General features: G+C 49.0%; 1 protein-coding gene across 1 annotated transcript in view; it reads left to right on the top strand.

The window, feature by feature from the left end:
• The window catches only part of SIGLEC1 (sialic acid binding Ig like lectin 1), a 49,018-nt gene extending 28,712 nt beyond the window's left edge, over positions 1–20,306 (top strand). The window contains 10 exon segments of the mRNA XM_054990229.1: positions 1,587–1,889; positions 3,018–3,269; positions 3,415–3,723; positions 4,965–5,216; positions 6,758–7,060; positions 8,411–8,665; positions 10,084–10,386; positions 12,904–13,012; positions 17,200–17,290; positions 19,147–20,306. Coding sequence (XP_054846204.1) covers positions 1,587–1,889; positions 3,018–3,269; positions 3,415–3,723; positions 4,965–5,216; positions 6,758–7,060; positions 8,411–8,665; positions 10,084–10,386; positions 12,904–13,012; positions 17,200–17,290; positions 19,147–19,185 — 2,216 coding nt within the window. The 3' untranslated portion in view covers positions 19,186–20,306.
• Positions 20,307–23,213: the final 2,907 nt, after the last annotated feature.

Raw genomic sequence — 23,213 nt, 5'->3', positions numbered from 1 at the left:
GCGGGAAGCTAAGAGGGGCTGTTCTTTTCTAACTCCCCAAAGGCTGTTTTCACAAGTCCTACCGGCCACGCAAAATCAAACAAAATTCCCGGAACGACGGCGTCTTCCTGGCACGATTTCCCATCATGACTCCAATTTGTGGAGCGATTTTGTGCAGCTAGTAAGATATGTGAAAACAGCCAAATGCCCTGAGAAGTAGGTTACCCAGTAAGAGAACTCAGATAATAATAACAAGATTCAATTTATATACCGCCTTTCAGGACAACTTAATGCCCACTCAGAGCGGTTTACAAAGTATGCCATTATTATCCCCACAACAAAACACTCTGTGAGGTGGGTGGGGCTGAGAGAGCTCCGAGAGAGCTGTGACTAGCCCAAGGTCGCCCAGCTGGCTTCAAGTGGAGGAGTGGGGAATCAAACCCGGCATTCCAGATCAGAGTCCTGGCCGAAGATCACCAGGGTCTGCTAAAAACACCTTTGTTCCTCTTTGAAAATGTTGGTTTTGAATAGTTTGAAGAGTTAAACCTCTCTCTCCCTTCCTGGAACAGCCCTAAGGCAAACTGGGGCCACACAAGCTTGTCTGAACCCCAGGCCTTTCCAGAGCTGAGGTGAAGTTAACGAAGCAGCATTCTGGTCCATTTTGCAGCTGTTCCTTAAACAGCTCCTGGATGAGGCTGTGGCTTTATTTACCTGGGATTTGTCCAGAACGGAAACCCTGACACCAAAATAACCCGGGTGGGGGGATTATTGGACGTGGACGGCTGCCCAAGTATTGCTGTGAAGTGAATTGCAGTCCCAGAAGCCAAACCTGAAAGGATGCAGCCCGTCAGTTGGGGGGATGGGAGGGAATTCAAAGAGCGGCATCGGAAGGCGTGACCTCCGGTCAACAGGGCAAGAGATGAGCCCAGGTTGTGTCCTGCATCAGGGGCTCCCTCTTCCCCCTGGTCTGTTCCACAAAACAGAGCTCTTTTCCTATCCAGAGATCTCACCTAGTGCTCCTGCTGTACAGGACTAACTCAATGGGCTGGGCCTTTTATGAACTGTTACTTCACACGACAGGTAGACAACCGGTGGAACTCACTGCCACAAGATGTGGTGATGGATTTAAAAGGAAGTTGACCAAATGTATGGAGGAGAGTAGGTCTGACTGGCCATTGGTCATGATCGCTGAATGGGATCTCAGGACCCAGGGGCAGAATGCTTCTGGTTGTCAGAGGCTGGGGGCGAAACAGTCAGAGAGGGCTGCCAGCATGGGCCCTGTGTGTGGGCTGCCAGCATGGGCCCTGCTTGTGGGGCTTCCCTCTGGCATCTGACTGGCCACCACCAGAAAAAGGTTGCTGGATTGGAAGCACCAGTGGTCTGCTCCCGCACGGCTCAGAAGCCTCCCCCACTATTCTCCTTTTATTTCTGTTTTATTTTTAATTTGCAAACTGATTTGGTTGAGGCCACATTGGGGAGTAAAGTGAAATATGAACGAATGAACGAATGAACGAACGAAAAGACAGATGAACAAACGAACAAATGAATGAATGAACGAATGATGTTCCCGACCTCCCCTAACGTTGGGCTCTCTATTCCCCACGCAGACCCTCCATGAAACCCTCAGCTGACTTCCTTCCTGCAGACACAGGGTGGGTCAGTAGCAGTCCTCCAGTGTGCTGTCGACAGTCAGCCCGAATCCCACGTGGTGATATACAAGGGGGAAGAGCTCCTGGCCTCCAGCACTGGTTCCCATGCAACTCACAACCACCGGCTCAGAGTTTCTGCTTCATACAACAGCTTGAAGGTAGAGATCCAGGATGTGGTGATGGAAGACGAAGGGGGCTACGTGTGCCTGGCCAGCAACCTCTATGGTAACAGCAGCAGCTCCGTCAGGTTCACTGCCGAAAGTGAGTATTGAGAGCTGGGGCAGTTCCTTGCAGCTGCTCAAAGAAGGAAGTTGGCAAGTGGAGGGCCAAACGCAGCAAGGGGCTGGGATATCAGGGAGAAGAGCGGAGGCGGCGGGGAGGGGCTGATTCAGATCACGGCAACTCCATCCTGGGAAATTCCTGTAGATTTGTGGGTTCGGAGGGGAAGGATTTGGGGAAAGATTTCACCTAAAATTTATGGTATACCATAGAGTCTGCCTTCTGAAGCCGTCATTTCCCCCAGGGAAGCTGATTTCTGTAGTCAAGAGATCAGTTGTAATTCCAGGAGAACTCCAGGCCTCACCTGGACATTGGCACCCCTAGCCATAGCACAGGGGAGGAAGGTTTTACACACCCCACACCATTTTCCAGTCTCAATTGATCCCATAGCTGTTATTTCTCCAACTAGAGGGGGCATATGCAGATAGTCAGGTGGGGCATAGATTTCCCCCCACAGGACAAATAGCAACTTGGGGTGGCCGGTCTGAGTTCAGGACACCAGCGCTGGTGAAAGAGTTTAAGCGGTCTGAATTGGCTCCCTTCTCCCACTTCCCAAGCCAGCAAACCACAAGACACCATGGGGGGGGATCATTGCTGGATTCAAAAGGCTGCCCTTGGGTTTCTTCAAGATGCCCCCAGAACAGTTCCCTTTTAAACCCCTGAGCTGCAATCATTTTCTGACCAGAATATCCACAGATGCTTTTTCCGGGAATTCCCTCACCTTGCGAGTTTCTGACACTGAATAAGAGAGACAGCCTTGCGGCCAAAGCAGGGCCGATGGGTTTGCTGAAGGGAAATGGGATGCTGTTCCAGGGCTGCTGAGAGATGGGGGGGGGGACAAGAGTCCAGGGGCTCTGCCAGCCCTTGGGGCCCACGGAGATGGACAGGTCAGGTGATTTGCTTTCATAGGACATCGTCTGGGTCCAGCCTGGGTCGTGCAAGGGAAAAGGGAAAGTGGGAATCTATCTCGGCCTCGGGAGGCTCTTGGCTGCCAGGTTAAGCTTTGATGCTGGATCCGGAATGCAGCCAATATCCAGAAGCACCTTCTCCTTGAGGCCTTCCCCGAGCAGATCTCTGCATGTCTCTCTTCCTCTTTGCCCACCCGCTTAGCCGCACGGATCTGGGTTTCTCCTCCGGATGTTCTTGAAGGGGACTCGGCAAACCTGACCTGCGCCGTTGACAGTGGTACAGCTGAAGAGCCACACTACACCTGGTATAAGAACCACAGGTGGTACACAGAGGGCCCTTCCAGGACACTGTCCCTTCCCAAGGTCACTGTGGCTGATGGAGGAACCTATTACTGTGCTGTGAAGACTTCCGAGAGGGTGCGAAACTCCTCCCTGGGCACCCTAAATGTCCTCTGTAAGTTCCGGGCATGGTTTGGTTGGGCAATGGAGCCTTTGTTAGCAATACTTTGGAACCTCCAAAGCGTTTGACGCAGGGAAGGTTCACGGACTCACGTGCAATCCACCAACCCCTCCTCATCTCTCTCTTTTCTTTCTGGAAGACCCACCCAGGAATGCCCAAGTGACATCCTTCTTGGAGGCACGGAACAGGCAGCTGGCCATCCTGGTGTGCTCCGTTGACAGCAACCCCCCGTCAGAACTGTCGCTCCGTCGAGGCAACGAGGTCCTCGCAGCCACCAGCTCTATCCGAGGCAGTGGAGTGCCAGGCCCTCGGCTGAGCATCGCCTCCACTCCCAACTCCTTGAGACTGGAGATTAAAGAGGTCCGCTTGGATGACGAAGGGTTGTATGAATGCCTGGCGAGCAACAGCATTGGCAAGGCAAGAGCCTCCCTGGAACTCACGGTGGAGAGTGAGTGTCAAGCGCATCACACGGCATTCTGACCCCCCACAACAATAATCACCCTGTGAGGTGGGTGGGGCTGAGAGAGCTCTGGGATACTGTAACTGACCCAAGGTCGCCCAGCTGGCTTCAAGTGGAGGAGTGGGGAATGCATAATTATAGGATGAGGGATACTTGTCTTAGCAGTAGTATGTGCGGAAAGGACCTAGGGGTCATAGTAGACCATACACTGAACGTGAGTCAGCAGTGTGATGTGGTAGCTAAAAAGGCAAATGTGGTTTGGGGCTGTATCCACCGAAGCATAGTGTCCAGATCACGAGAAGTGATGGTATCACTCTAATCTGCTCTGAGTAGACCCCGCCTGAAGTATTGTGTTCAGTTTTGGGCACCACAATTTCAGAAGGATATAGACAAGCTGGAACGTGTCCAGAGGAGAGCAACGAAGATGGTGAGGGGTCTGGAGACCAAGTCCTATGAGGAAAGGTTGAAGGAGCTCAGTATGTTTAGCCTGGAGAGGAGACCACTGAGAAGAGATATGATAACCATCTTCAAGTACTTCAAGGGCTGCAATATAGAGGATGGAGCAGAGTTGTTTTCCATTGCCCAAGGAGGTCGGACCAGAACCAATGGGTTGAAATTAAATCAAAAGAGTTTTCGGCTAAACATTAGGAAGAAATTCCTGACGGTCCCTCAGTGGAACAGGCTTCCTCGGGAGGTGGTGGGCTCTCCTTCTTTGGAGGTTTTTAAGCACAGGCTAGATGGCCATCTGGCAGCCCTGACAGCAATGCTTATTCTGTGAACTGAGGCAGATCATGAGAGGGAGGGCAGGAAGGGCTCCATCAGGGCTTAGTTCTCGTGGCCCCTTCTGACATGCCCAAGGGAAGGCCGATCGTCACCAGGAAGCAATTTTCCTCGGGCCAGCTTGGCTAGAGATCCTGATGGTGTTTTGCCATCTTCTGGGCATGGAGTAAGGTCCACTGGGTGTGTGTGTGGAAGGGAGATAGTTGTGAATTTCCTGCATTGTGCAGAGGATTGGACTAGATGACCCTGGAGAGCCCTTCCAACCCTATGATTCTGTGAGGCTTAGATTCATATTCTTGGTCTTGTCAGTAGCTGTGGAAAGAGGCATTAGGAGACCCAGCCTCACTCTCAAGCACTGTGGCTGGGAATAGATCGACCAAGGAACGGTTGCCTGATGGTTTCCTGCCTCCCGGCAGCCCATCATAGCCCGATTCTCACCTCTCTCATAGCTACAAAGGTGGTGATCAGCCCATCTCCAGATGTGCAGGAAGGGGATCCCGTCTCTCTCACCTGCGAAGACATCAGCTCCACGTCCAATGCTCTTTACACCTGGTACAAGAACACCCAGTGGCTGGCCGAGGGCTCTGCCGCCTCTCTCGTCTTCCAGGCTGTAACCCCAGGAGACACGGGTGCCTACTCCTGCCAAGTGCACAACGCGAAGGGCATCCGGACATCGCCCCCTGCTTCCATGCGCGTCCTCTGCAAGTACCTCTGTGTTTAGTCCATTTCCAGCTAGGCTGAGGGTGCACACAGTTAGAAGACTGCCGGGAAGGGTAGGGGGCAGCTCTGGGCGTGCATTTGTGGCACATGCCAGTTTTCCAGAGTTAAGTTCATGAAGAACTTAAATCCATGTGCTATCTGCAACAGAAAGTGATTTTCCACAAAAATGATTGACTGACAGCCAGGGCTTTTTTTCTGGGAAAAGAGGTGGTGGAACTCAGTGGTGGAACTCAGGACTGCACAATGACATCACTTTGGGTCAGCTGGAACAAGGGGGGAGTTTTTTAAAGTTTAAATCGCTCTCGGTGAAAACAGTCACATGACCGGTGGCCCCACCCCCTGATCTCCAGACAGAAGGGGGTTTAGATTGCCCTCCACACCAGTGGCGTGGAGGGCAATCTCAACTCCCCTCTGTCTGGAGATCAGGGGGCGGGGCCACCAGCCATGTGACCATTTTCAAGAGGTGCCAGAACTCTGTTCCACCACATTCCAGCTGAAAAAAGCCCTGCTGACGGCTCTCTCATCATGAAGCAAGATTCAAGTCCACTAGCACCTTAAAGACCCACAAGATTTCCAAGATATGAGCATTTCAGAGTCAAAGCGCCCTTCAGTCTTGCTCTTTGACTGCCGACCAACACGGCTACCTACCTGAAACTATCTTCCAGTAGGAGAGGAGAGATCCCTGGGCCCTTATACCCTCAAACACTTGTTAGTCTTTAAGGTGAACCGGACTTGAATCTTGGGCTTCTACCGCGGACCAACACAGCTGCCCACCTGAACCTATCATCATCAGTCAACTTACTCCCACATCCCTGAACATTGCTTCAATATTTTTTTTAAAAAAATTGTTGTTTAAAAAAGAAAGGAAAGAATGCACTTTAAATTGTAAAAAGAGTATTTAAGACAATAGAAACAAAGCAGGGGGGCCCCTTGAGAAAGAGGGGAGGGACTAAAGTGCTAATGAGATCGGAATTTCTTATTTGTACCTATTTCTATTGCATTGCAAAGGTGGAGTGAAAGCTGTTGAAAAAAATAATGGGCGATAACTCCTGATTTTTAATAACAACAACAACAACACTAGATTTATATACCGCCCTTCAGAACAACTTAATACCCACTCAGAGTGGTTTACAAAGTATGTTATTATTATCCCCACAACAAAACACCCTGTGAGGTGGGTGGGGCTGAGAGAGCTCTGAGAAGCTGTGACTGACCCAAGGTCACCCAGCTGGCTTCCAGTGGAGGAGTCGGGAATCAAACCCAGCTCTCCAGATTAGAGTCCCGTGCTCTTAACCACTACACCAAACTGGCTCTCTATAACATTAAGGTATAATGTTATGCTGTCTGAGAACAAAGACATCTCTAGAAGCTTAATCTTGTTCACAAAGTAACCCAATATTTGCAGTATGCACTGGATACTACGTTCCTTTGCATCCTCCACACCCCACCTTTCCACCACTGTTCTTTCTGAACACTCCTGTCCTTCTTTGGCTGAAATGTGGTGTCATTTTTCCCCCTGTAGATGCTCCCAAGAAACCCACGCTGGTTTCCTTCTTGGAGACACAGTCAGGCAACCAAGCTATTATCCAATGCACAGTCGAGAGCCATCCGTTGTCTGACATAGCCCTGTACAAAGGACACGAGATTGTGGCTGCAGGCAGGAGTTCTGGAGGATTGCCCACCCCACGGCTCAACATCCGCTGGGCTCACAACTCCTTGAAGGTGGAAATCAACGAGGTCCGCATGGAAGATGAAGGGCAATATCTCTGCTCAGCTAACAACACTTATGGAGCCTCCACGGCCTCCATATACTTCAGTGTGGAGAGTGAGTCATTCCTCCCCATATGTCACTCACATGTGGGTCTCCTCTTGTGCACAAACTGCAGGGTCAGGTCAGGCAATTCCCATCCCGTGGCAGAGCTTTCTTCTGAATGCGGCTCCTTTCCTCATTCACCACTCCAAGCACAGGGGTAGAACACCCGCCTCATACGCAGACAATCCCGAGCCCATTCTCAGGAGACAGGGCTGGGGAAGGTGCATATTTATTTACTACTTACTTCATTTATACCCCACCTTTCTCCTCAGTGAGCCCCGAAGTGGCTTACATCATTCTCCTCTCCTCCATTTTATCCTCACAACAACCCTGTGAGGTAGGTTAGGCAGAGACTGTGTGACTGCGCCAAGGTCACCTGGTGAGCTTCTGTGACAAAGTCGGGAATTCGAACCTGGGTCTCCTAGATCCTAGTCTGACACTCTAACCACTGCACCACGCTGGCTTTCTGTCTAGCACTGTGATTTGTGACCATGAAAAGAGGCATTTGCAAAAGACTGCATCGTGCAATGACATTTGTTGCAGAAGCAGCATTGTCAGTGGCTTCCTAGCAGGACTTGTTAGCAGGTGCCAAAGCACCTGTGTTTGCATAGAAAGATTTTTGCTGGGGGGGGGGGTCATTCCTTAAACCCAGCAACGTTCTTCACAGCTCTGTCAGCAGCTGTTTCTATGCCATTTCTCTTCTTCCTAACATTGTGGTTCTGGCCAATCAGGGATCCCATGGCTGATGTGATGAGGAAAACCCTACTTTTCTAACATTGTGGTCCTAGCCAATCAGGGATCCCATGGCTGATGTGATGAGGAAAACCCTACTTTTCTAACATTGTGGTCCTAGCCAATCAGGGATCCCATGGCTGATGTGATGAGGAAAACCCTACTTTTCTAACATTGTGGTCCTAGCCAATCAGGGATCCCATGGCTGATGTGGCAGTGTCATATCAGATGACCCTAAAAGGCTGTACTATGGGTCCTTCTCGCTGCGTATTGTCCTTTCTGAGTGAGAGCAACTCTCTAAGATTCTTTCCCGACACCTGCTGCCTCAGGCCATTTACCTGGAGATGCCACTGATTGGACTTGGGACCTTCAGGGTGCAAGCTAGCTGTGCTTCCACTGAGCCACAGCCATCATATAGCCACTCAGTTTTTGCTGCAATATGATAACCCTAACCCTAGGTTCAACCTAGCTTAACTCATTTCATTTATACCCCACCTTTCTCCCTAGCTTTATCCAACCTAGCTTAATCCAAGCTCACTTCCCCTGAGCTTGGACAGACAGACAGACAGACAGATCCATTTTGGTTCATGACAATCTCTTTGGTTTTTCACATACTCTTCCCCTCCTCAGGTGCAAGAATCACTATTGACCCTTCACCGAACCTCCAAGAAGGGTCTGCGGCCAACTTGACCTGTGTGGTTGCCAGCCAGGCTGTCAGAGAAATGAACTACACCTGGTATAAGAATAGCCAATGGCTCCAGGATGGGCCCAGCCAGTCCCTGCTGCTGGAGGCTGTAGCCAGAGATGACGCAGGATCGTACCATTGTCGGGCAGAAGGGGAGATGGGAAGCGTGACCTCTGGCCTGGTCCTCTTGAACGTGCTTTGTGAGTGTCATGGAGAGCGTGGAGTACATTTGGGAAAGCTTTGCAAGGGGTTGCTGGGTTTTCAAAGTGAAGAGAGCCAAGCCGGGGCTCCCAGGAATGCCCCCCCACAATGGTATTCCAGTCCCTGCACTTCTGTTAAGCTGGCCCCAATGGCCTTTATCTGAGAATGGCTCAGTATATTCTGATAAGCTAACTACTTTGGTAAGCAGCAATCTGCACCAACAACTGTCTAATTCTTCTAGGCAAAAGCAAGTAATTCCTGACACTGACTTACGGAACTCACTGCCACAAGATATGGTTATGACAAGCTCTGGGGCTGAACGATCGATTAAATCTCCCCTTTTTGCTTCACCCTGTGACCATGTAATTTTTTTTCTCCATTTAAAAATACATATAATCTTTCTTTTAAAAAGGCTATATATTTGACATCATGGCTTAGCCTAGTAGCATGTTTTTTTTAATCTCAGAAACTGAAAGATCTGGCTTGCTGGCTGGCTGACTGGCTAGCTCTTCTTCTACAAATGGGATCCTCTCATTGTTTAGCAGTTTTGGACCTAAAGTTAGTGGAATTCTTCATGGAAAGATTTTAAGACAACCTATCAGGGACTTGAGCTGAACTACAAAGTCTTCTTTGTTGCCGTTGGTTGGGAAGAGACACCCCCTGCAAGCCAAACGATTGACCTGCCTGGGCTGTGAGAGAGAGGAAGAGGAAAGGAGCTGGTGTGCCGTAGGTGGTTACAGAAACCACCTACACGTTCAACAGAAAAATAAGAGTTGATTCCTCTGCTAAAGCAAGTGGCTCAAAAAACAAAAGTAAATTGGTTCAGTGCGAGAACTGACTGAATAAATTCAGGAATGCATAAAAAACTTATTCCAGATCCGGCTGATGAAGTGTACGCAAAAATGTGTAGGGGTCTCAGAGTAGAATGAAAACGGATTCTCCCACTGCACCAATTCTGTCTCTCTCTGTGGGCGGCGGGGGAGGGGGAATCACGCGGAGCCTGGGGCAACACCAGACAAGCAGAATTGCTGATGGTTTGGGACAGGGCAGGTGCTATTTGCATTAACAAGTTTTATGGCATTGGAAGGGAAGAGATTTGATCATTTCAGACACTGAAACACAGTACTAATTGTCACTCACTGTAGATGTGGCCTGGGGCAATTGTCCCGCGCGATGGCCATTGGTTCAGGTGGCTTGAAGCCAAGGAGGACCAGGCTGCCCTGGCAAGGCTATTTGTCCCAGGATAACTCAATGGAGCCTCCCTAGCCAGAGGCAGATGTTAGGGCCAAGCTACAGGAGATGGCTTTTTGCTTTCATGCCTGGTTTATGAGTCTAGCAGGGTGAGGAAATCTGGCTTTGGGTGGTAGACAAGGGGAGCTCTTGGGCTGATCCGTTTGGGCTCTTCTTATCTGCACAGATGCACCTCGGAATCCCTCCCTCAGTGCCTTCCTGGACAATCAGAGAGGGAAAGTCGGAATCCTTCGTTGCCAAGTCGACAGCCGCCCCTCGTCCGAACTGGCCCTCTACAAAGGACGCAGCCTTGTGGCTCGCACCCAGGGTTCCCGCTCGGCGTCTGCTCGGCGTTTCAGCACGTTCCAGTCCTACAACAGCCTCAGGGTGGAGATCCGAGACGTGGTGGCTGAGGATTCGGGGCGTTACGTCTGTCTAGCCAGCAACCCACTTGGCAATGCAACTGGCGCCTTGGAGTTCAGCGCAGAGAGTGGGTTGAACACCGGGAGATAACAGCAGCACAAAAAGGAACTGGTTTCAGGGCAAGGGAGAGTGCACTTTTAAAACTGTGATATGTCAGTGTTGGGAGAAAGGCCATCATTTTTCGGAGAGTTCAAAGTGCGTCTGCAGTGCCATGGGGGTTGGACTAGATGACACTGGAGGTCCCTTTCAACCCTATGATTTGCGCCTTTCTCCCTCTTTTGTCTCCCAGGTGCTCTAAGGGATGGAAACCAGCAGTCCTGCTACTGCTGTTATTATGTGCTTCATTGAGCTGTTGTTTTAGGGAGAGCTTTTCCGTCTGGACAGTTTATTCTAATTGGCAATGTTGGGCCTCTGGCCTTTGTTAGCTGTAATTCTGGGAAATAACCAGAATGCACCTGGAGGTTGGCACCCCCCTCACCAGCTGAGGGCATTCTGTGCCAGGGCTTGGGCCTCAAGACTCCTCCACCAGTATGAGAGAAGTGGGCCCAATCCAGCGGGAACGTCTTCCATACCAGCCCCATTCAAATGAATAAGGCCGAAGGTTCCATTCGTTCTGGTGGGGCTTGCGTGGGACGCCTTCCCCCTGGATTGTGTCCACTGCCTGTAAACTCTGGAATCTTCCACGGATCCAGACCCAGTCTCGTTCTTCTTGCGAATCTCCCGTGAACTTCCTAACCAGCACTTTCCCCATTGAACTGCAATCCTGTTCGGCCCTTCCTATCAGCTGGCAAGACCCTCACCCCTCTATGCCTCCATACTGATTCCTCCCCTCTACTTCTCATGGGTGCCTTACTCTTAGGGCTGCAACTCTGGTGTAGGAAATTTCTGGAGATTTGGGGGTGGTGATTGGGGGCGCAGCGTTAGGACAGTAGGGAGCTCAGTAGGAACGTGACATCCCTCTACGACTTCCAGTTCTCCTGGACTCTATGGTATACCATAGAATCTGCCCTTTTCCTTCAGGGGGAACTAATCCATTTCCTTCAGGGGGACTAATCTCAGTGGTCCGGAGATCAGTTGTAATTCTGGGAGAACGTCAGACTCCACCTGGAGGTTGGCACCCCTAATTACTGTTCTTGGAGCGGGGAGGGATATTCCTGACTCAGCTGCTAACCTAGAGTCAGTGCTGTGCCTTGCGTCTGCTCCACAGGACATCCAACATATCAGATGCAATCAGGTGTTTGGCGCTGGCTGCCGTCACATCATGTTACACTTAAAATTTCCAGTGCACCCTCCCAATTCTTCTGACACATCCCTAAACGCCAGACCAAAGTGGAGTCTGGTTTCCTAAAATAAGGATCCTGACTCCCCCTAGTGGCGCGAGTGTGTGGTTCGGTTTGAGGGAGAGGCTCCCTAGCCACGACCTAGGGATCTTGTAGCCCTGGCGGTATGGCTAATAGGCTCAGATTGGGAAGTGCCGTGTGCAAACGCCGCTTCATTCATGAAACACACTAAATGACTTCTCAGCCAACCCTACCTTGCAGGGCTGTTGTGAGGATAAAACAAGAGCCGGTGTGGTATGACGTTGAGGTATTGGACTGGGATGGGGGAGGCCTGGCCCCAAATCCCCACTCAACCTAGAGGTTCTTTGGATGGCTACAGGCCAGTCCGTCTCTCTTGCAGCCCAACCTGCTGTTATAAGAATAAAGTTAGGGAGAGGAGGACTCGGCAGAGCGCTGTGAGTTCCTTGGAGGGCTGTCAGGGTGAAATATAAATTGGGAGGGGGGATTCACATGCAGTGAGTCCCTTGGCAGAAAATACAGGCGGGGATTTCAGCAGAATCCTGTTAACCACGTATCAGGCTGCTTCTATCAGAACAGAGGTGGTGGGAGGCAAGGAACTGATCCAAACTGGTTCTGGATGGGTTGGCTGGGAATGGGTGCCCACCACACAGGCTTCTCCCTCCGGCAAGGGAGAGCTGCATTTTCTCAAGCAAAAAGGTCTAAACTGATATTTGTTTCTGGACTGCCTTCCCACTTGTAAGTTCTTTCCCAGTGTTTAGAATGAGTGAACTTGTGGATTTGGCACATTCATGTGTTATCTGAATCGGGCAGAGGCGGCAGCTGGCAGAGGGAGGGGTCCCGGCTCGTTGGTACAGCATCTACTTTACAGGCACAAGATCCCGGGGGCCCTCCCTGGCACCTCCGGCTCTTATATCCTATTTATTTAATTTAGATATTTATACTCTGTTTTTCTCCCGGGCAGGGACCCAAAGAGTTTATCACAGCATTCGCCCCTCCTCCATTTTATCCCCACAGCAACCCTGTGAGGTAGGTTGGGCTGTGAGAGAATGACTGGCCAAAGGTCACCCAGCAAGCTTCCATGGCAGAGTGGGGATTCGAACCCGGGTCTCCCATATCCTAGTCCGCCAGTCCACCACACTGGCTCTCATTAGAAGGGCCAGGCAGCAGGAAATGCAAAAGACTTCTGCCTGAGACCTTGGAGAGCTGCTGCGAGAAAAAAACATTTCAAGAGTTTTTTTTTAAGCCATGCCAAGGATTCTGTCTCTTCCTCTTTTTGCCTGCAGCCCTCTCAGACCTCCACTCCTTCAAAATCCTGGCCGGGGTCTTCATCGGCATGGTTTGCGCAGCCGCGCTTTGCGCCTTGGCGTTTGGAGTGCAAAAGAACTGGAGCAGGTAAGGATAACTTTGCGTCTGCTGGTTGCTAGAGTGGCAAGCAGGGAGCGAATGAAGACGAGGGCTCCCGGCAGCCAATTGAAAGTGAAGAAGTTGTGGCCGAAGTTTCTTCTCCGGAACCATGAGCTCCCCCCAAGAAGTGTCCTGTGAACATGAAGAGTTTTGAGAAAGCCTTGGCAGGGGGGACAGCACAAAAGCTGTGCTAATTCAGTTCCCTTCATAGTTTTCATAGTAGCACGAGAAATTTTGTTCAGGCAGTTTGTTCCTGAAGCCATCGATTAGTATTAGTATTATTATACACTAGCAACAAAGCCTGTTGTGGCAAAAAAAAAATACAGTGGGCTCTAGAAAGGGCAGGGGGGCTGGGCCAGGCATCGCCCCCTCCCCAGCACCAAAATCTGGAGTGGGGGGAGGAGGGCGGGGGGGCGGGGGCTGGCATTGCCCCGTCTCCAGCACCCCGATCATGGTGGGGAGGTCCTGGGAAACACAGCCGCCCGTCCTGCCACCTCCTCGCTCCAAGCAGAGGGCTGTGCAGGTGGGCCAGCTTTTCCTCCGACGGTGCCAGCCAGTCATGGTGGGAAAGGGCTGGGAGGCACGCTCACCTGTCCAGCCGCCTGGCCACACCAATCTGGGGGCAGCAGGTTGGCACATGGGCAGGCCCTGCCCTCCACTGGCCAATCATGGCAGCAAAGGGCTGGGAGGCATGCCCACCTGTCTGGCTCCTGCCCACCCTGAACCAGGCACGGAGACTTTGCAGGTGGGTGGACCCTTCCCTCCACCAGCCTATCATGGCGGCAAAGAGCTGGGAGGCGGGCCGTCCTTCCCACAGGCGCACAGACGGTGCCTGCACCACATAAAAGGTGAGTCGTCGGGAATACAACTCACCTTTTATGTTTAAAGATTATTTATAGTGCATCTTTCTCACTGAGACTCAAGGTGGATTACACAGGGCATATCAACACTATCGATACAGAGGTGAAAAAATGCTGAAACAACATATAAGCAATTTGACATGACATATTCAATGATGCAGAAGCTGCTCCGTAGGAACGTACTTACAGCATCAGATGGTACCCAGAGTACAAAATACGGTAAAATAATTCAGCCTTACAGCAAAGATGCTTATTAAAGCAGAACGACGCAGTGGGGCTGGGCTTGGAGAACTAGAAAATAACACGCGCAAACAAGCAACAAAACGATCATTGCAGACAAATTTATCCCTGAAAGAAGTTGCCTCTTGAGCTGATCCATCATTATATTATAGTTCTGCTCCGTTTATAAGATTAGCCTCCTGGGGGGCCCCTGACAGCCTCAGGCAGGCCGTTGCATAATGTGGGAACCACCACAGAGAATAGGTGGATTTTCTCCGTGTGCAGCAAGGCGGCTCAAGAAGGCTTTGCTGCTCACATGAGCTCAGCTGTCATGGTGGCACATAGCAGAAGAGGCCGCCCCGCAGGTACGTGGGTCCAATGACATTTGTAGGTAATATGCAGGACGTTGAACTGAGTCTGGTGGTTGATTGGTACCCAACGGAGCATCAGCAGAACGGGAGTGATACGACCCCTCTAATGATTGTAAGTAAATGCGTGCATGTGTCTTTAAACGCTGAGTGTGGTATGGATGAAGAGTGGGGGGTGAAAGAGAGGGAGGAGTGAGGGAGACGATTGGTTAATGACTGAGAGTGTGGGCGGAGTGGATGCAGTTTTAGACTGAGAGTGCAGAAAAAAGATTTATTCAGGGCGAGAGAGGCCAGCTGGGTGCAGCCTTAACATGTTTAAGCATTTCTGTGAAAAATACTGAGTCTGGTTTAAGCAGCAAGCTATGTGCAGCCTGAGCTTGTCTATGTTGTCTGAGAGAAATATGACCTGTGTGGAAACCTGAACTGTGTGTTTGTGAAAGGACATTCAGTCAGGGGAAAGCAGGCAAACTGTGTGCACGCCTGAGAAAAGGTCTTACTTGTAACTGAGAGAGAAATTAATATCAAAAGCAGCCAAGCTGTGCGGGAAGCCTGAGAGAAGATCTGTGTGACTGGGTTTAAGTAAAGTAACTTTAAGAATTGAGAACTACTCTTTGGAAACCATCAAGTTTAAGAAACAATATGAAACTGATACGCTTCTTATAAAAATAAAACTTTGCTTTGTTTTTTGTTTTAATCCCAGAGTTATTCCTATATCCCATTCTTATCCTCAGGGCCACATATTCCCACGAAAAAGCCTGTCCCTTGGGCATGTTACTAAAAGGAGAAATTTAAATTATTCTGGAATTTAATTCCTGGTGGCAGCAACCTACCAAGAGGGGGCAAGAATAAAAAGCTTGAAGGCAAAATCTACCCGAGAGAAAGAAAGGGTCATAACCAGGGCTTTTTTTCAGCAGGAACACGGGGGAACAGAGTTCCAGAACCTCTTGAAAATGGTCACATGGCTGGTGGCCCCGCCCCCTGATCTCCAGACAGAGGGGAGCTGAGATTGCCCTCCGCGCCGCTTGGCGGCGTGGAGGGCAATCTCAACTCCCCTCTGTCTGGAGATCAGGGGGCGGGGCCACCAGCCATGTGACCATTTTCTCCGAGGGCAACCCACGGAGTTCCACCACCTCTTTTCCCAGAAAAAAAGCCCTGGTCATAACAATCCCACTTAACACCCAATAGTAGCTAATAGTAGTAGTTTCAAAGTTGTTTTTAGAAACAGACCCATGTAGAGTGCATTGCAGTAGCCTAGCCTTGGGGGAACCATAGCATGGATCCATGTGGCCAGGGCAATTGAATCAAGATAGGGGACCATCTTCTAAGCTAAGCAGAATTGGCTGGTGCCTTTTTGATTTTAAAAACTGATATTTACTTGCTATTTCTTGATTTGGGAGGGAAGGCAGCATGGGATAGCCCGGTCTCATCAGATCTCAGAAGCTAAGCAGGGCCGGTACTTCGATGGGTACCAAGGAAGACTCTGCAGAGGAAGGCAATGGCAAACCACCTCTGCTTCTCTCTTGCCTTGAAAGCCCTAGCAGGGTTTGCCATAAGCTGATTGTGACTTGACAGCACTTATATCTATTTCTTGATTTAAAGTGTTTTGAAGCCTTACTTGTAGTCTTGTACCAACCCCAGAGAAGCAGACACCCCACCAGCCATTAAAAGACAAGTGTGCAGAATTCTGTAAGTCCTTCTGCTCTACAGGGCCTTCTTCAACAAAACATAACAGAGAAGACAGTGATGCTGTGAGCTGAACAGAGTGGCAGGATACTGCCCAGGATAAGTAGCGGCAATAAAACAGCCAGGAAAAACTGCTGCCGCCACAGCATTAAAACAGCTCCAAGACTAAACAGGATATCTGCAGGATATTATTTGAAAGCAAATAATAGCAAAAGATGGCAAGGATGCCAGCTTCACTCATCTGAACAGGGTCTCTTGCAGGTGCCACTCTGCACATGGGCAAAGTCAACAGCAGCCCGTACATAGACTTTTTCTGTGGTGGCCCCTATCCTGTGGAACAGCCTGCTTGAGGAGGTCAGGAGAGCTCCCACACTCTTGGTTTTCCGCAAATGATGCAAAACCAAATTATTCAAAATGTTTTTTGTATTGTAGGGAGGGAGTCTCAGCTGTTTCCCTAATGAGTTAAGGACCATAGACTTCATCACTATATTGCCTTGCATATTATCTGTTGCTTTGAATACGTACTCCTATATACTACCTGAGCTTCATGTTGTCTAATGTCAGTCCTAGAATTGATTATGTTCTGTTTCAGCATTTCTTCAACCCCGTATTGGACTTTTGCTAATGCTATGCCTTTATAAACTTGTATTCATCTACCCTCTGACATTATTTATGGAAAAGTCCTTGACACTGTGTGGAAATGCCTGCCCTTGTCCTTGTAACGGATTGTACTAATCTCACACTACATAATCCACCTTGAGCCTCAGTGAGAAAGATGGAAGTGATAGATAGATAGATAGATAGATAGATAGATAGATAGATAGATAGATAGATAGATAGATAGATAGATAGATAGATAGATAGATAGATAGATAGATAGATAGATAGATAGATAGATAGATAGATAGATAGATAGATAGATAGATAGATAGATAGATAGATAGATAGATAGATGTTTCCACCAATGGACTGGGGAGCAAATGAGCAAGGCACGCAGTGGGCATGCCTCATGACAGTGCCGGCCAACTGCCATCCTCTTTTCCAGGATAAATGAACAGCGGAAAAAGTGGAAGCCATGGGCAACCCAGAAGGCGGAACTGGTGGAGATGGAAACGAAAGAAGCGGAAGCCCATGTGGTGAGGTTGTGCTGCCAGAATCTTTCCCCGGGCAGAGCCAAGCAACAAACTGAAAGGGAGGCTGGTGGAGAACCAGAAACACTGAAGACAGACAATGGTTTTTTTCCCAGAGAGCTGAAGTCTACTCGAGAGAGGAATGCAACACTCACCACATGCTGACCCTGGTCAAAAAGGGTTTGCAAGTTTTTTTGGCTTGTTTTAAAACCTTCCTGACAATGTGGTGACGATGGGGCAAAGGAATTGTACACACTCTTAATTTGGAAGTTGGTTTGCAAGTTACAAGCGTCATTGGATAATGCTGAAAAGAAAGTTTTGCACTTGTGCAAAATTTGGGACCAGGTGGCCTCTGTGATGTCCGTCGCAGAAAGCATCGCCTCTCTCAGCCTGCTCTCAATACTTTTAAAAGCCATTTTCTGTCTGCAGACCCAGGGACTGACGGGGTTCCAGTTAGGCACGGGTGATTGCTCCAGCCTTTCTATTGGACAAATTGCTTTCTGCTGAAGGTTAAAGATGTGCATGTCCTCCTGAGGGGGCCTGCAGATGCAGGACACTCAAAAAACAAGGGAATAAGCCCTTATGAAAGCAGATTTGCCTGCTCCAATGAGGGTAGCGCCGAACCTGAAAGTTGCGGAGCAGCTGCCTTGGGCTCTACGCAGTGGTTGTGGCTGCTCATATAGATCTTGTTGTGATCAGACTAGAGTATAGATCCAGAGGAGTTAGCCATATTAGTCTGTAATTGCAAAATAGTAAAAGGTCCAGTAGCACCTTTAAGACTCACCAACTTTATTGTAGCATAAGCTTTTGAGAACCACAGCTCTCTTCATCAGATGCAACCATCAGGTTGCATCTGACGAAGAGAGCTGTGGTTCTCAAAAGTTTATGCTACAATAAAGTTGCTTCTGACGAAGAGAGCTGTGGTTCTCGAAAGCTTATGCTACAATAAAGTTGCATCTGACAAAGAGAGCTGTGGTTCTCAAAAGTTTATGCTACAATAAAGTTGCTTCTGACAAAGAGAGCTGTGGTTCTCGAAAGTTTATACTACAATAAAGTTGCTTCTGACGAAGAGAGCTGTGGTTCTCGAAAGTTTATGCGACAATAAAGTTGCATCTGACGAAGAGAGCTGTGGTTCTCGAAAGCTTATGCTACAATAAAGTTGGTGAGTCTTGAAGGTGCTACAAGACTGAGTATGACACAAAGGGGACAATCAGTTTAGAGCCCCCAGAAGTGATGACCACAGCTACAGGTTTGTTGGCCTTCTCCCAGACCACTGGCAGGTGGGCTGAAGCTGAGTGGGTGGGCTGTTTGACGTGGGACTGGGTGGTAGCACTGGCCAAGCCTACATCTGTGATTATCACCCCAGGACTACTCTGCGCCAAGCAGCCCCTGCAGCACGGCCAGCCAGCACCTCTGGGGCCCAGCTGATTTTGTTCCAGGCCAACAGAAGCCTTCCAGAGCAGTGGCCCACGGGAAATCGCCCTAAAGAGCCCACACCAACCCCCTGCACAATGCAGTACTTTCACAGCGACCCCAGCCCTACTCCCACGGTGACCTCCGCTCTATGCCCAGAGGAAGGCAAAAAACCTCCAGGATCCTCAGCCGATCTGGGCTGGAGAAAACGTCTTTCTTGACTTTTGTGCAGAAGTGCAGCAAACAGCACACTTCGGGGAGGGGGCGTTACTTTGGCCTCCCTGAGGCTTCAGATGATTCCAGTAATGGCTTCTCATGCCACATAAGTGTAAATGGCTCCTCTAGAGTACGTGATGTACAACAGAAAGTACATGGGGTTGAGCTATGGAAGACACTTTGGGGCTCTCTCTGCTTCTCTATCTGATTGGGTGACTTGGATCTTTCCACAGCTGAACGAGCAAGATCCGGGAATTCCTCTTTGCGGGTGATTCTGCTTCAGCTACACAAGACCACGAGCGAAGAGTGCGACTCTCCCCCAAGGAAACCCTCTCTAGACAGAGCAGCACCAGCTTCCAGAGATGCACAGAAGTAAATCTCCGGGGGTAGCCCCAGGGGCAGCACAGAACCCCACCAGTCGTTCCTATGCGTGGTGTGCAAGACTCACAGTTGAGGGCCCTGTCTGTTTCCAGGACAGTCATCACCTCCTGTCACATCAACAACATCTCTGACGTCGCCCTCATCACCGTTATAATTTCCCACATGTCAATCTGGTACCATCTGCCCCCAAACTGCAGCTATTACATGTCCCACCAACACCCGGATCACAGACATTACAGTCACACCATCTGTGGCAACGTTACGCAGTCAACAACAACACCCCAAGGATCCATTCTTTGAAAAATAGTAAAGACAAGAGTCCAGTAGCCCCTTTAAGACTAACCAACTTTATTGTAGCATAAGCTTTCGGAACCGCAGCTCTCTTCATCAGATGCAACTTTATTGTAGCATAAGCTTTCAAGAACCACAGCTCTCTTTGTCAGATGCAACTTTATTGTGGCATAAGCTTTCGAGACCCACAGCTCTCTTCGTCAGATGCAACTTTACTGTGGCATAAGCTTTCAAGAACCACAGCTCTCTTAATCAGATGCATCTGACGAAGAGAGCTGTGGTTCTCGAAAGCTTAGGCTACAATAAAGTTGGTGAGTCTTAAAGGTGCTACTGGACTCTCTACTATTTTGCAACTACATACTAACACGGCTAACTCCTCTGGATCTATTCTATGAACATCATCTCTGAAAGAGAACTTCATCACCAGGGCCTTGGTCTCCACCAACGCCGTCCCCTGCAACGTGTCAATGCCATCACCATCTCTGCCAAGGCCAACTGGCGCCATCTTAAGCCACAATGTTTCCACGCCGTGCTCTCACAGCCTTTCTGTCACTCTTGTTACAATAATCAATCTTCACGATAGCCCTCCCCCATACATTGGGGCAGGGGGGGTAGCCCTGCTAGGACTGTCATAGCAAAATAAAAGTCCAGCGGCACCTTAAGGACTAGCAGCACTTATTTCAATATGAGTTTTTGTGAGCCACTGCTCACTTCTTCAGATACGTTGAAAGGAAATGGTTTAGGGAATATCTACTTATTTTTATTTGCTTGCTTGCTTCATTTATACCCCGCCTTTCTCCTGTAAGGGATACCAAGCAGCTTACATCATTCTCCCCTCCTCCGTTTTTTTTCCTCACAACGACCCTAAGAGGTAGGTTAGGCTGAGAGTGTGTGAAGGTCACCCAGAGAGCTTCTGTGGCAGATTGGGGATTTGAACCTGGGTCTCCTAGATCCGAGTCTGACATACGAGCCCCTAAGGCCACAGTGGCTGCCCATTCCCACGTGTACATGACTCAGTTGGAAACGGGGGGAGGGGGTAGACTTTGGGACAGAACTCCACTATTCTCTGGTGGCAACAAAAAAAACGCGTCTAGATGGTTGCATCGAGATAAGTGCGTCCTTCTTGCATGGCTGTCAGTTGGTGCAAAAAACTGACAGGAGCACACTGAAAACTGCAATTTTGTCTTTCCCACCGCTCTCAAAAGTGCTGTAAATTGCTTGCGGAGTTTGAGGGCTGTTCAGTATTGGAGGGGCTTGGAATGAGATGGCTTTCAAACCTGCCACTAAAGACGCCTTAAAGCCCATGGCCTGCAGTTTGAGTGAATGTTGTTGCTGTGGAATTGAAAGCAGAGATGCCATTGTCAGCCCTTAATATACAATACAGCAAAGAATCTTTCAACAGCCTAAATACTGAGAGATGGATTGTCAGACAAGCTGTTGAAGTCCTTCGGGAGCTTCGTTTGCATCTGACCGTTTGTGTGGAGCCAGCTTTTCTTTACAAAAGCACACTTCACAATATGTTTGTTGGCCTTTAGGGTGCCACGGCATCCATTATCACTTCTGCTGCCCCCCCCCCTGATCACAGACCTCTCCTTTTTCTGGAACTCAAGTTTTCCACAAACGTCCAGCTTGCTGTGGCTGGAAACAAGCAATAGGCCAACTGGCCCAGGCTTGAATTGGAAAAGGCCTCACAAATCATGAGCAGCGTGGGAGAAGTCTCCATAAAAGTCTTCTACACCCCCCCCCCAGGAGTTTGAAAAATATTCACAGTTTTGGACCCTCCCGTGAACCCCCAGCCCTCTCTAACCACTACCAGTGGCAACATGGAGGGCGGGGGGAGGTCTCTTTCTCCCTTCAACCTCCCTGGGGCAGCCACCACTGAGAAGGAAGGCAAGCGGGGTTGTGGCCCATCTCCTTCACCTACTTGGTGTTCTGTATGTTACCACGGAGTTACCCAAATAAGCAGTCTCATAATTAGATGGGGGAATTAGCTTAAAGGAGACAAAGCGAGAGGGGGTTACTGTGATTCTCCATCTATGTTTACAGGGATTTCCCCCCTAAAAGAACTGTCAAAATAAACCATCCTTGAAAGACAGCAGCTCCACCTATACCAAACGTCCCACAGTATTTATTTCGTATTTATTTATGTAATTTGTAGTCCGCCGTTCTTACAAAGGTTCAAAGTGGATTATACAGTGCAAGTCAATATGATCAATGCCTGGCACATTCCTTAAACAATACAATTCGTGTACGGATTGCACAAATTGGGCAGCAAGCTTAAATATAAATATATAAATATATGACATTTATATACATAGCTGAAATTTTAATGACTAGATATAGTGTTTTTAATGTTTTTAATGGTATTAACATTTGTATTTTTGTTATCCGCCCTGAGCCCGCGAAAGCGGGGAGGGCAGAATATTAATGTAATAAATTAAATTAAATTAAAATTAAATAAATCTGGATATATAGATGAAACATTGGTGAAAGAAAACTTAAGTAATTTAACATGACATTAAATGATACGGAAACTGGCAGTAGGAGCATATCTGCACAAACAGACAGTATTCCGTAGTGTCGTCTACAGTCGCTGTCCCTTTTCCAAAACATTCCAAAACATTTATCTAAGCCATTTCTTACAGCACAGACTGTAAGAAAGTACACTTTGAACTTGAGGAACCCAATCTCTTTGTCAATCCCCAAAAGGTCATGGCTCTGAGTGACATTATCTGATACCTGGTAAGGAACACAACAGCTATCTTCTACCACAGTTTTCCAGGAAACAAGACATGTTCCAAGTAGGGATGTATTGAATGTACCTCTGAAACCAATGGAACCATTATCCAGATACAATGTGTTCACGCTTACCTAAGGCTTGTAGTGCAGAGATCTGGGGGCGGGGGGGGGGGGGGTATCCTGGACCTCACCCAGCTTTCTTAGGCACTCTGCAACAGCTCCCAAAAAGCCATAGTTCGACATCATGTGTAAATTCAGTCCCTCCTGCAGTTTCCCAGAGGCACATCACATGTGAGGTCTGGCCCGTCAAAGAGTGTGAGGACGACAAAACCCTTTTGCCATCTGCTCACTTGATTTTTGAGTAAGACGAGGCAGTTTCGGGAAAGAAGGACTCTTTGCATCGCGTCCCATAAGAATTCCTTCTCGAACATCTGCACACACATTTACACACCACATCTCCCGTTCATGAGAAACAAGTACGTGGATGGCATTACATTGTAAAAGGCTGTGTAAGACCAGATGACACCTCTAGGTGGCAGTGTTGGAGCAAAAATTTAGGCATTCCGTTTCTTTGTTTGATTATATTTATTTATTTTACTTCATTTATACCTCGCCTTTCTCAACAATGGAAAACAAAGTGGCTTGCATCATTCTCCTCTCCTCCATTTTCCCTCACAACAAGCCTGTAAGGTAGTTTAGGCTAAGAGTGTGTGATCGGCCCAAGGTCACCCAACAAACTTCCATGGCAGAGCCGGGAATTGAACCTGGCTAGCCCAGATTCTAGTCCCTCACTCTAGTCACTCACCACATTGGTTCTTAGGTTCACAGTTTGGTTCTGGCCAGTTATCTGGATCTTCAGGCTAGGCTGATGTTATAATTATAATAATAA

This window comes from Eublepharis macularius, chromosome 10 (assembly GCF_028583425.1).
Source record: "Eublepharis macularius isolate TG4126 chromosome 10, MPM_Emac_v1.0, whole genome shotgun sequence".
Classification (NCBI taxonomy): Eukaryota; Metazoa; Chordata; class Lepidosauria; order Squamata; family Eublepharidae; genus Eublepharis; species Eublepharis macularius.
This window is presented reverse-complemented; position numbering and strand designations above follow the sequence as displayed.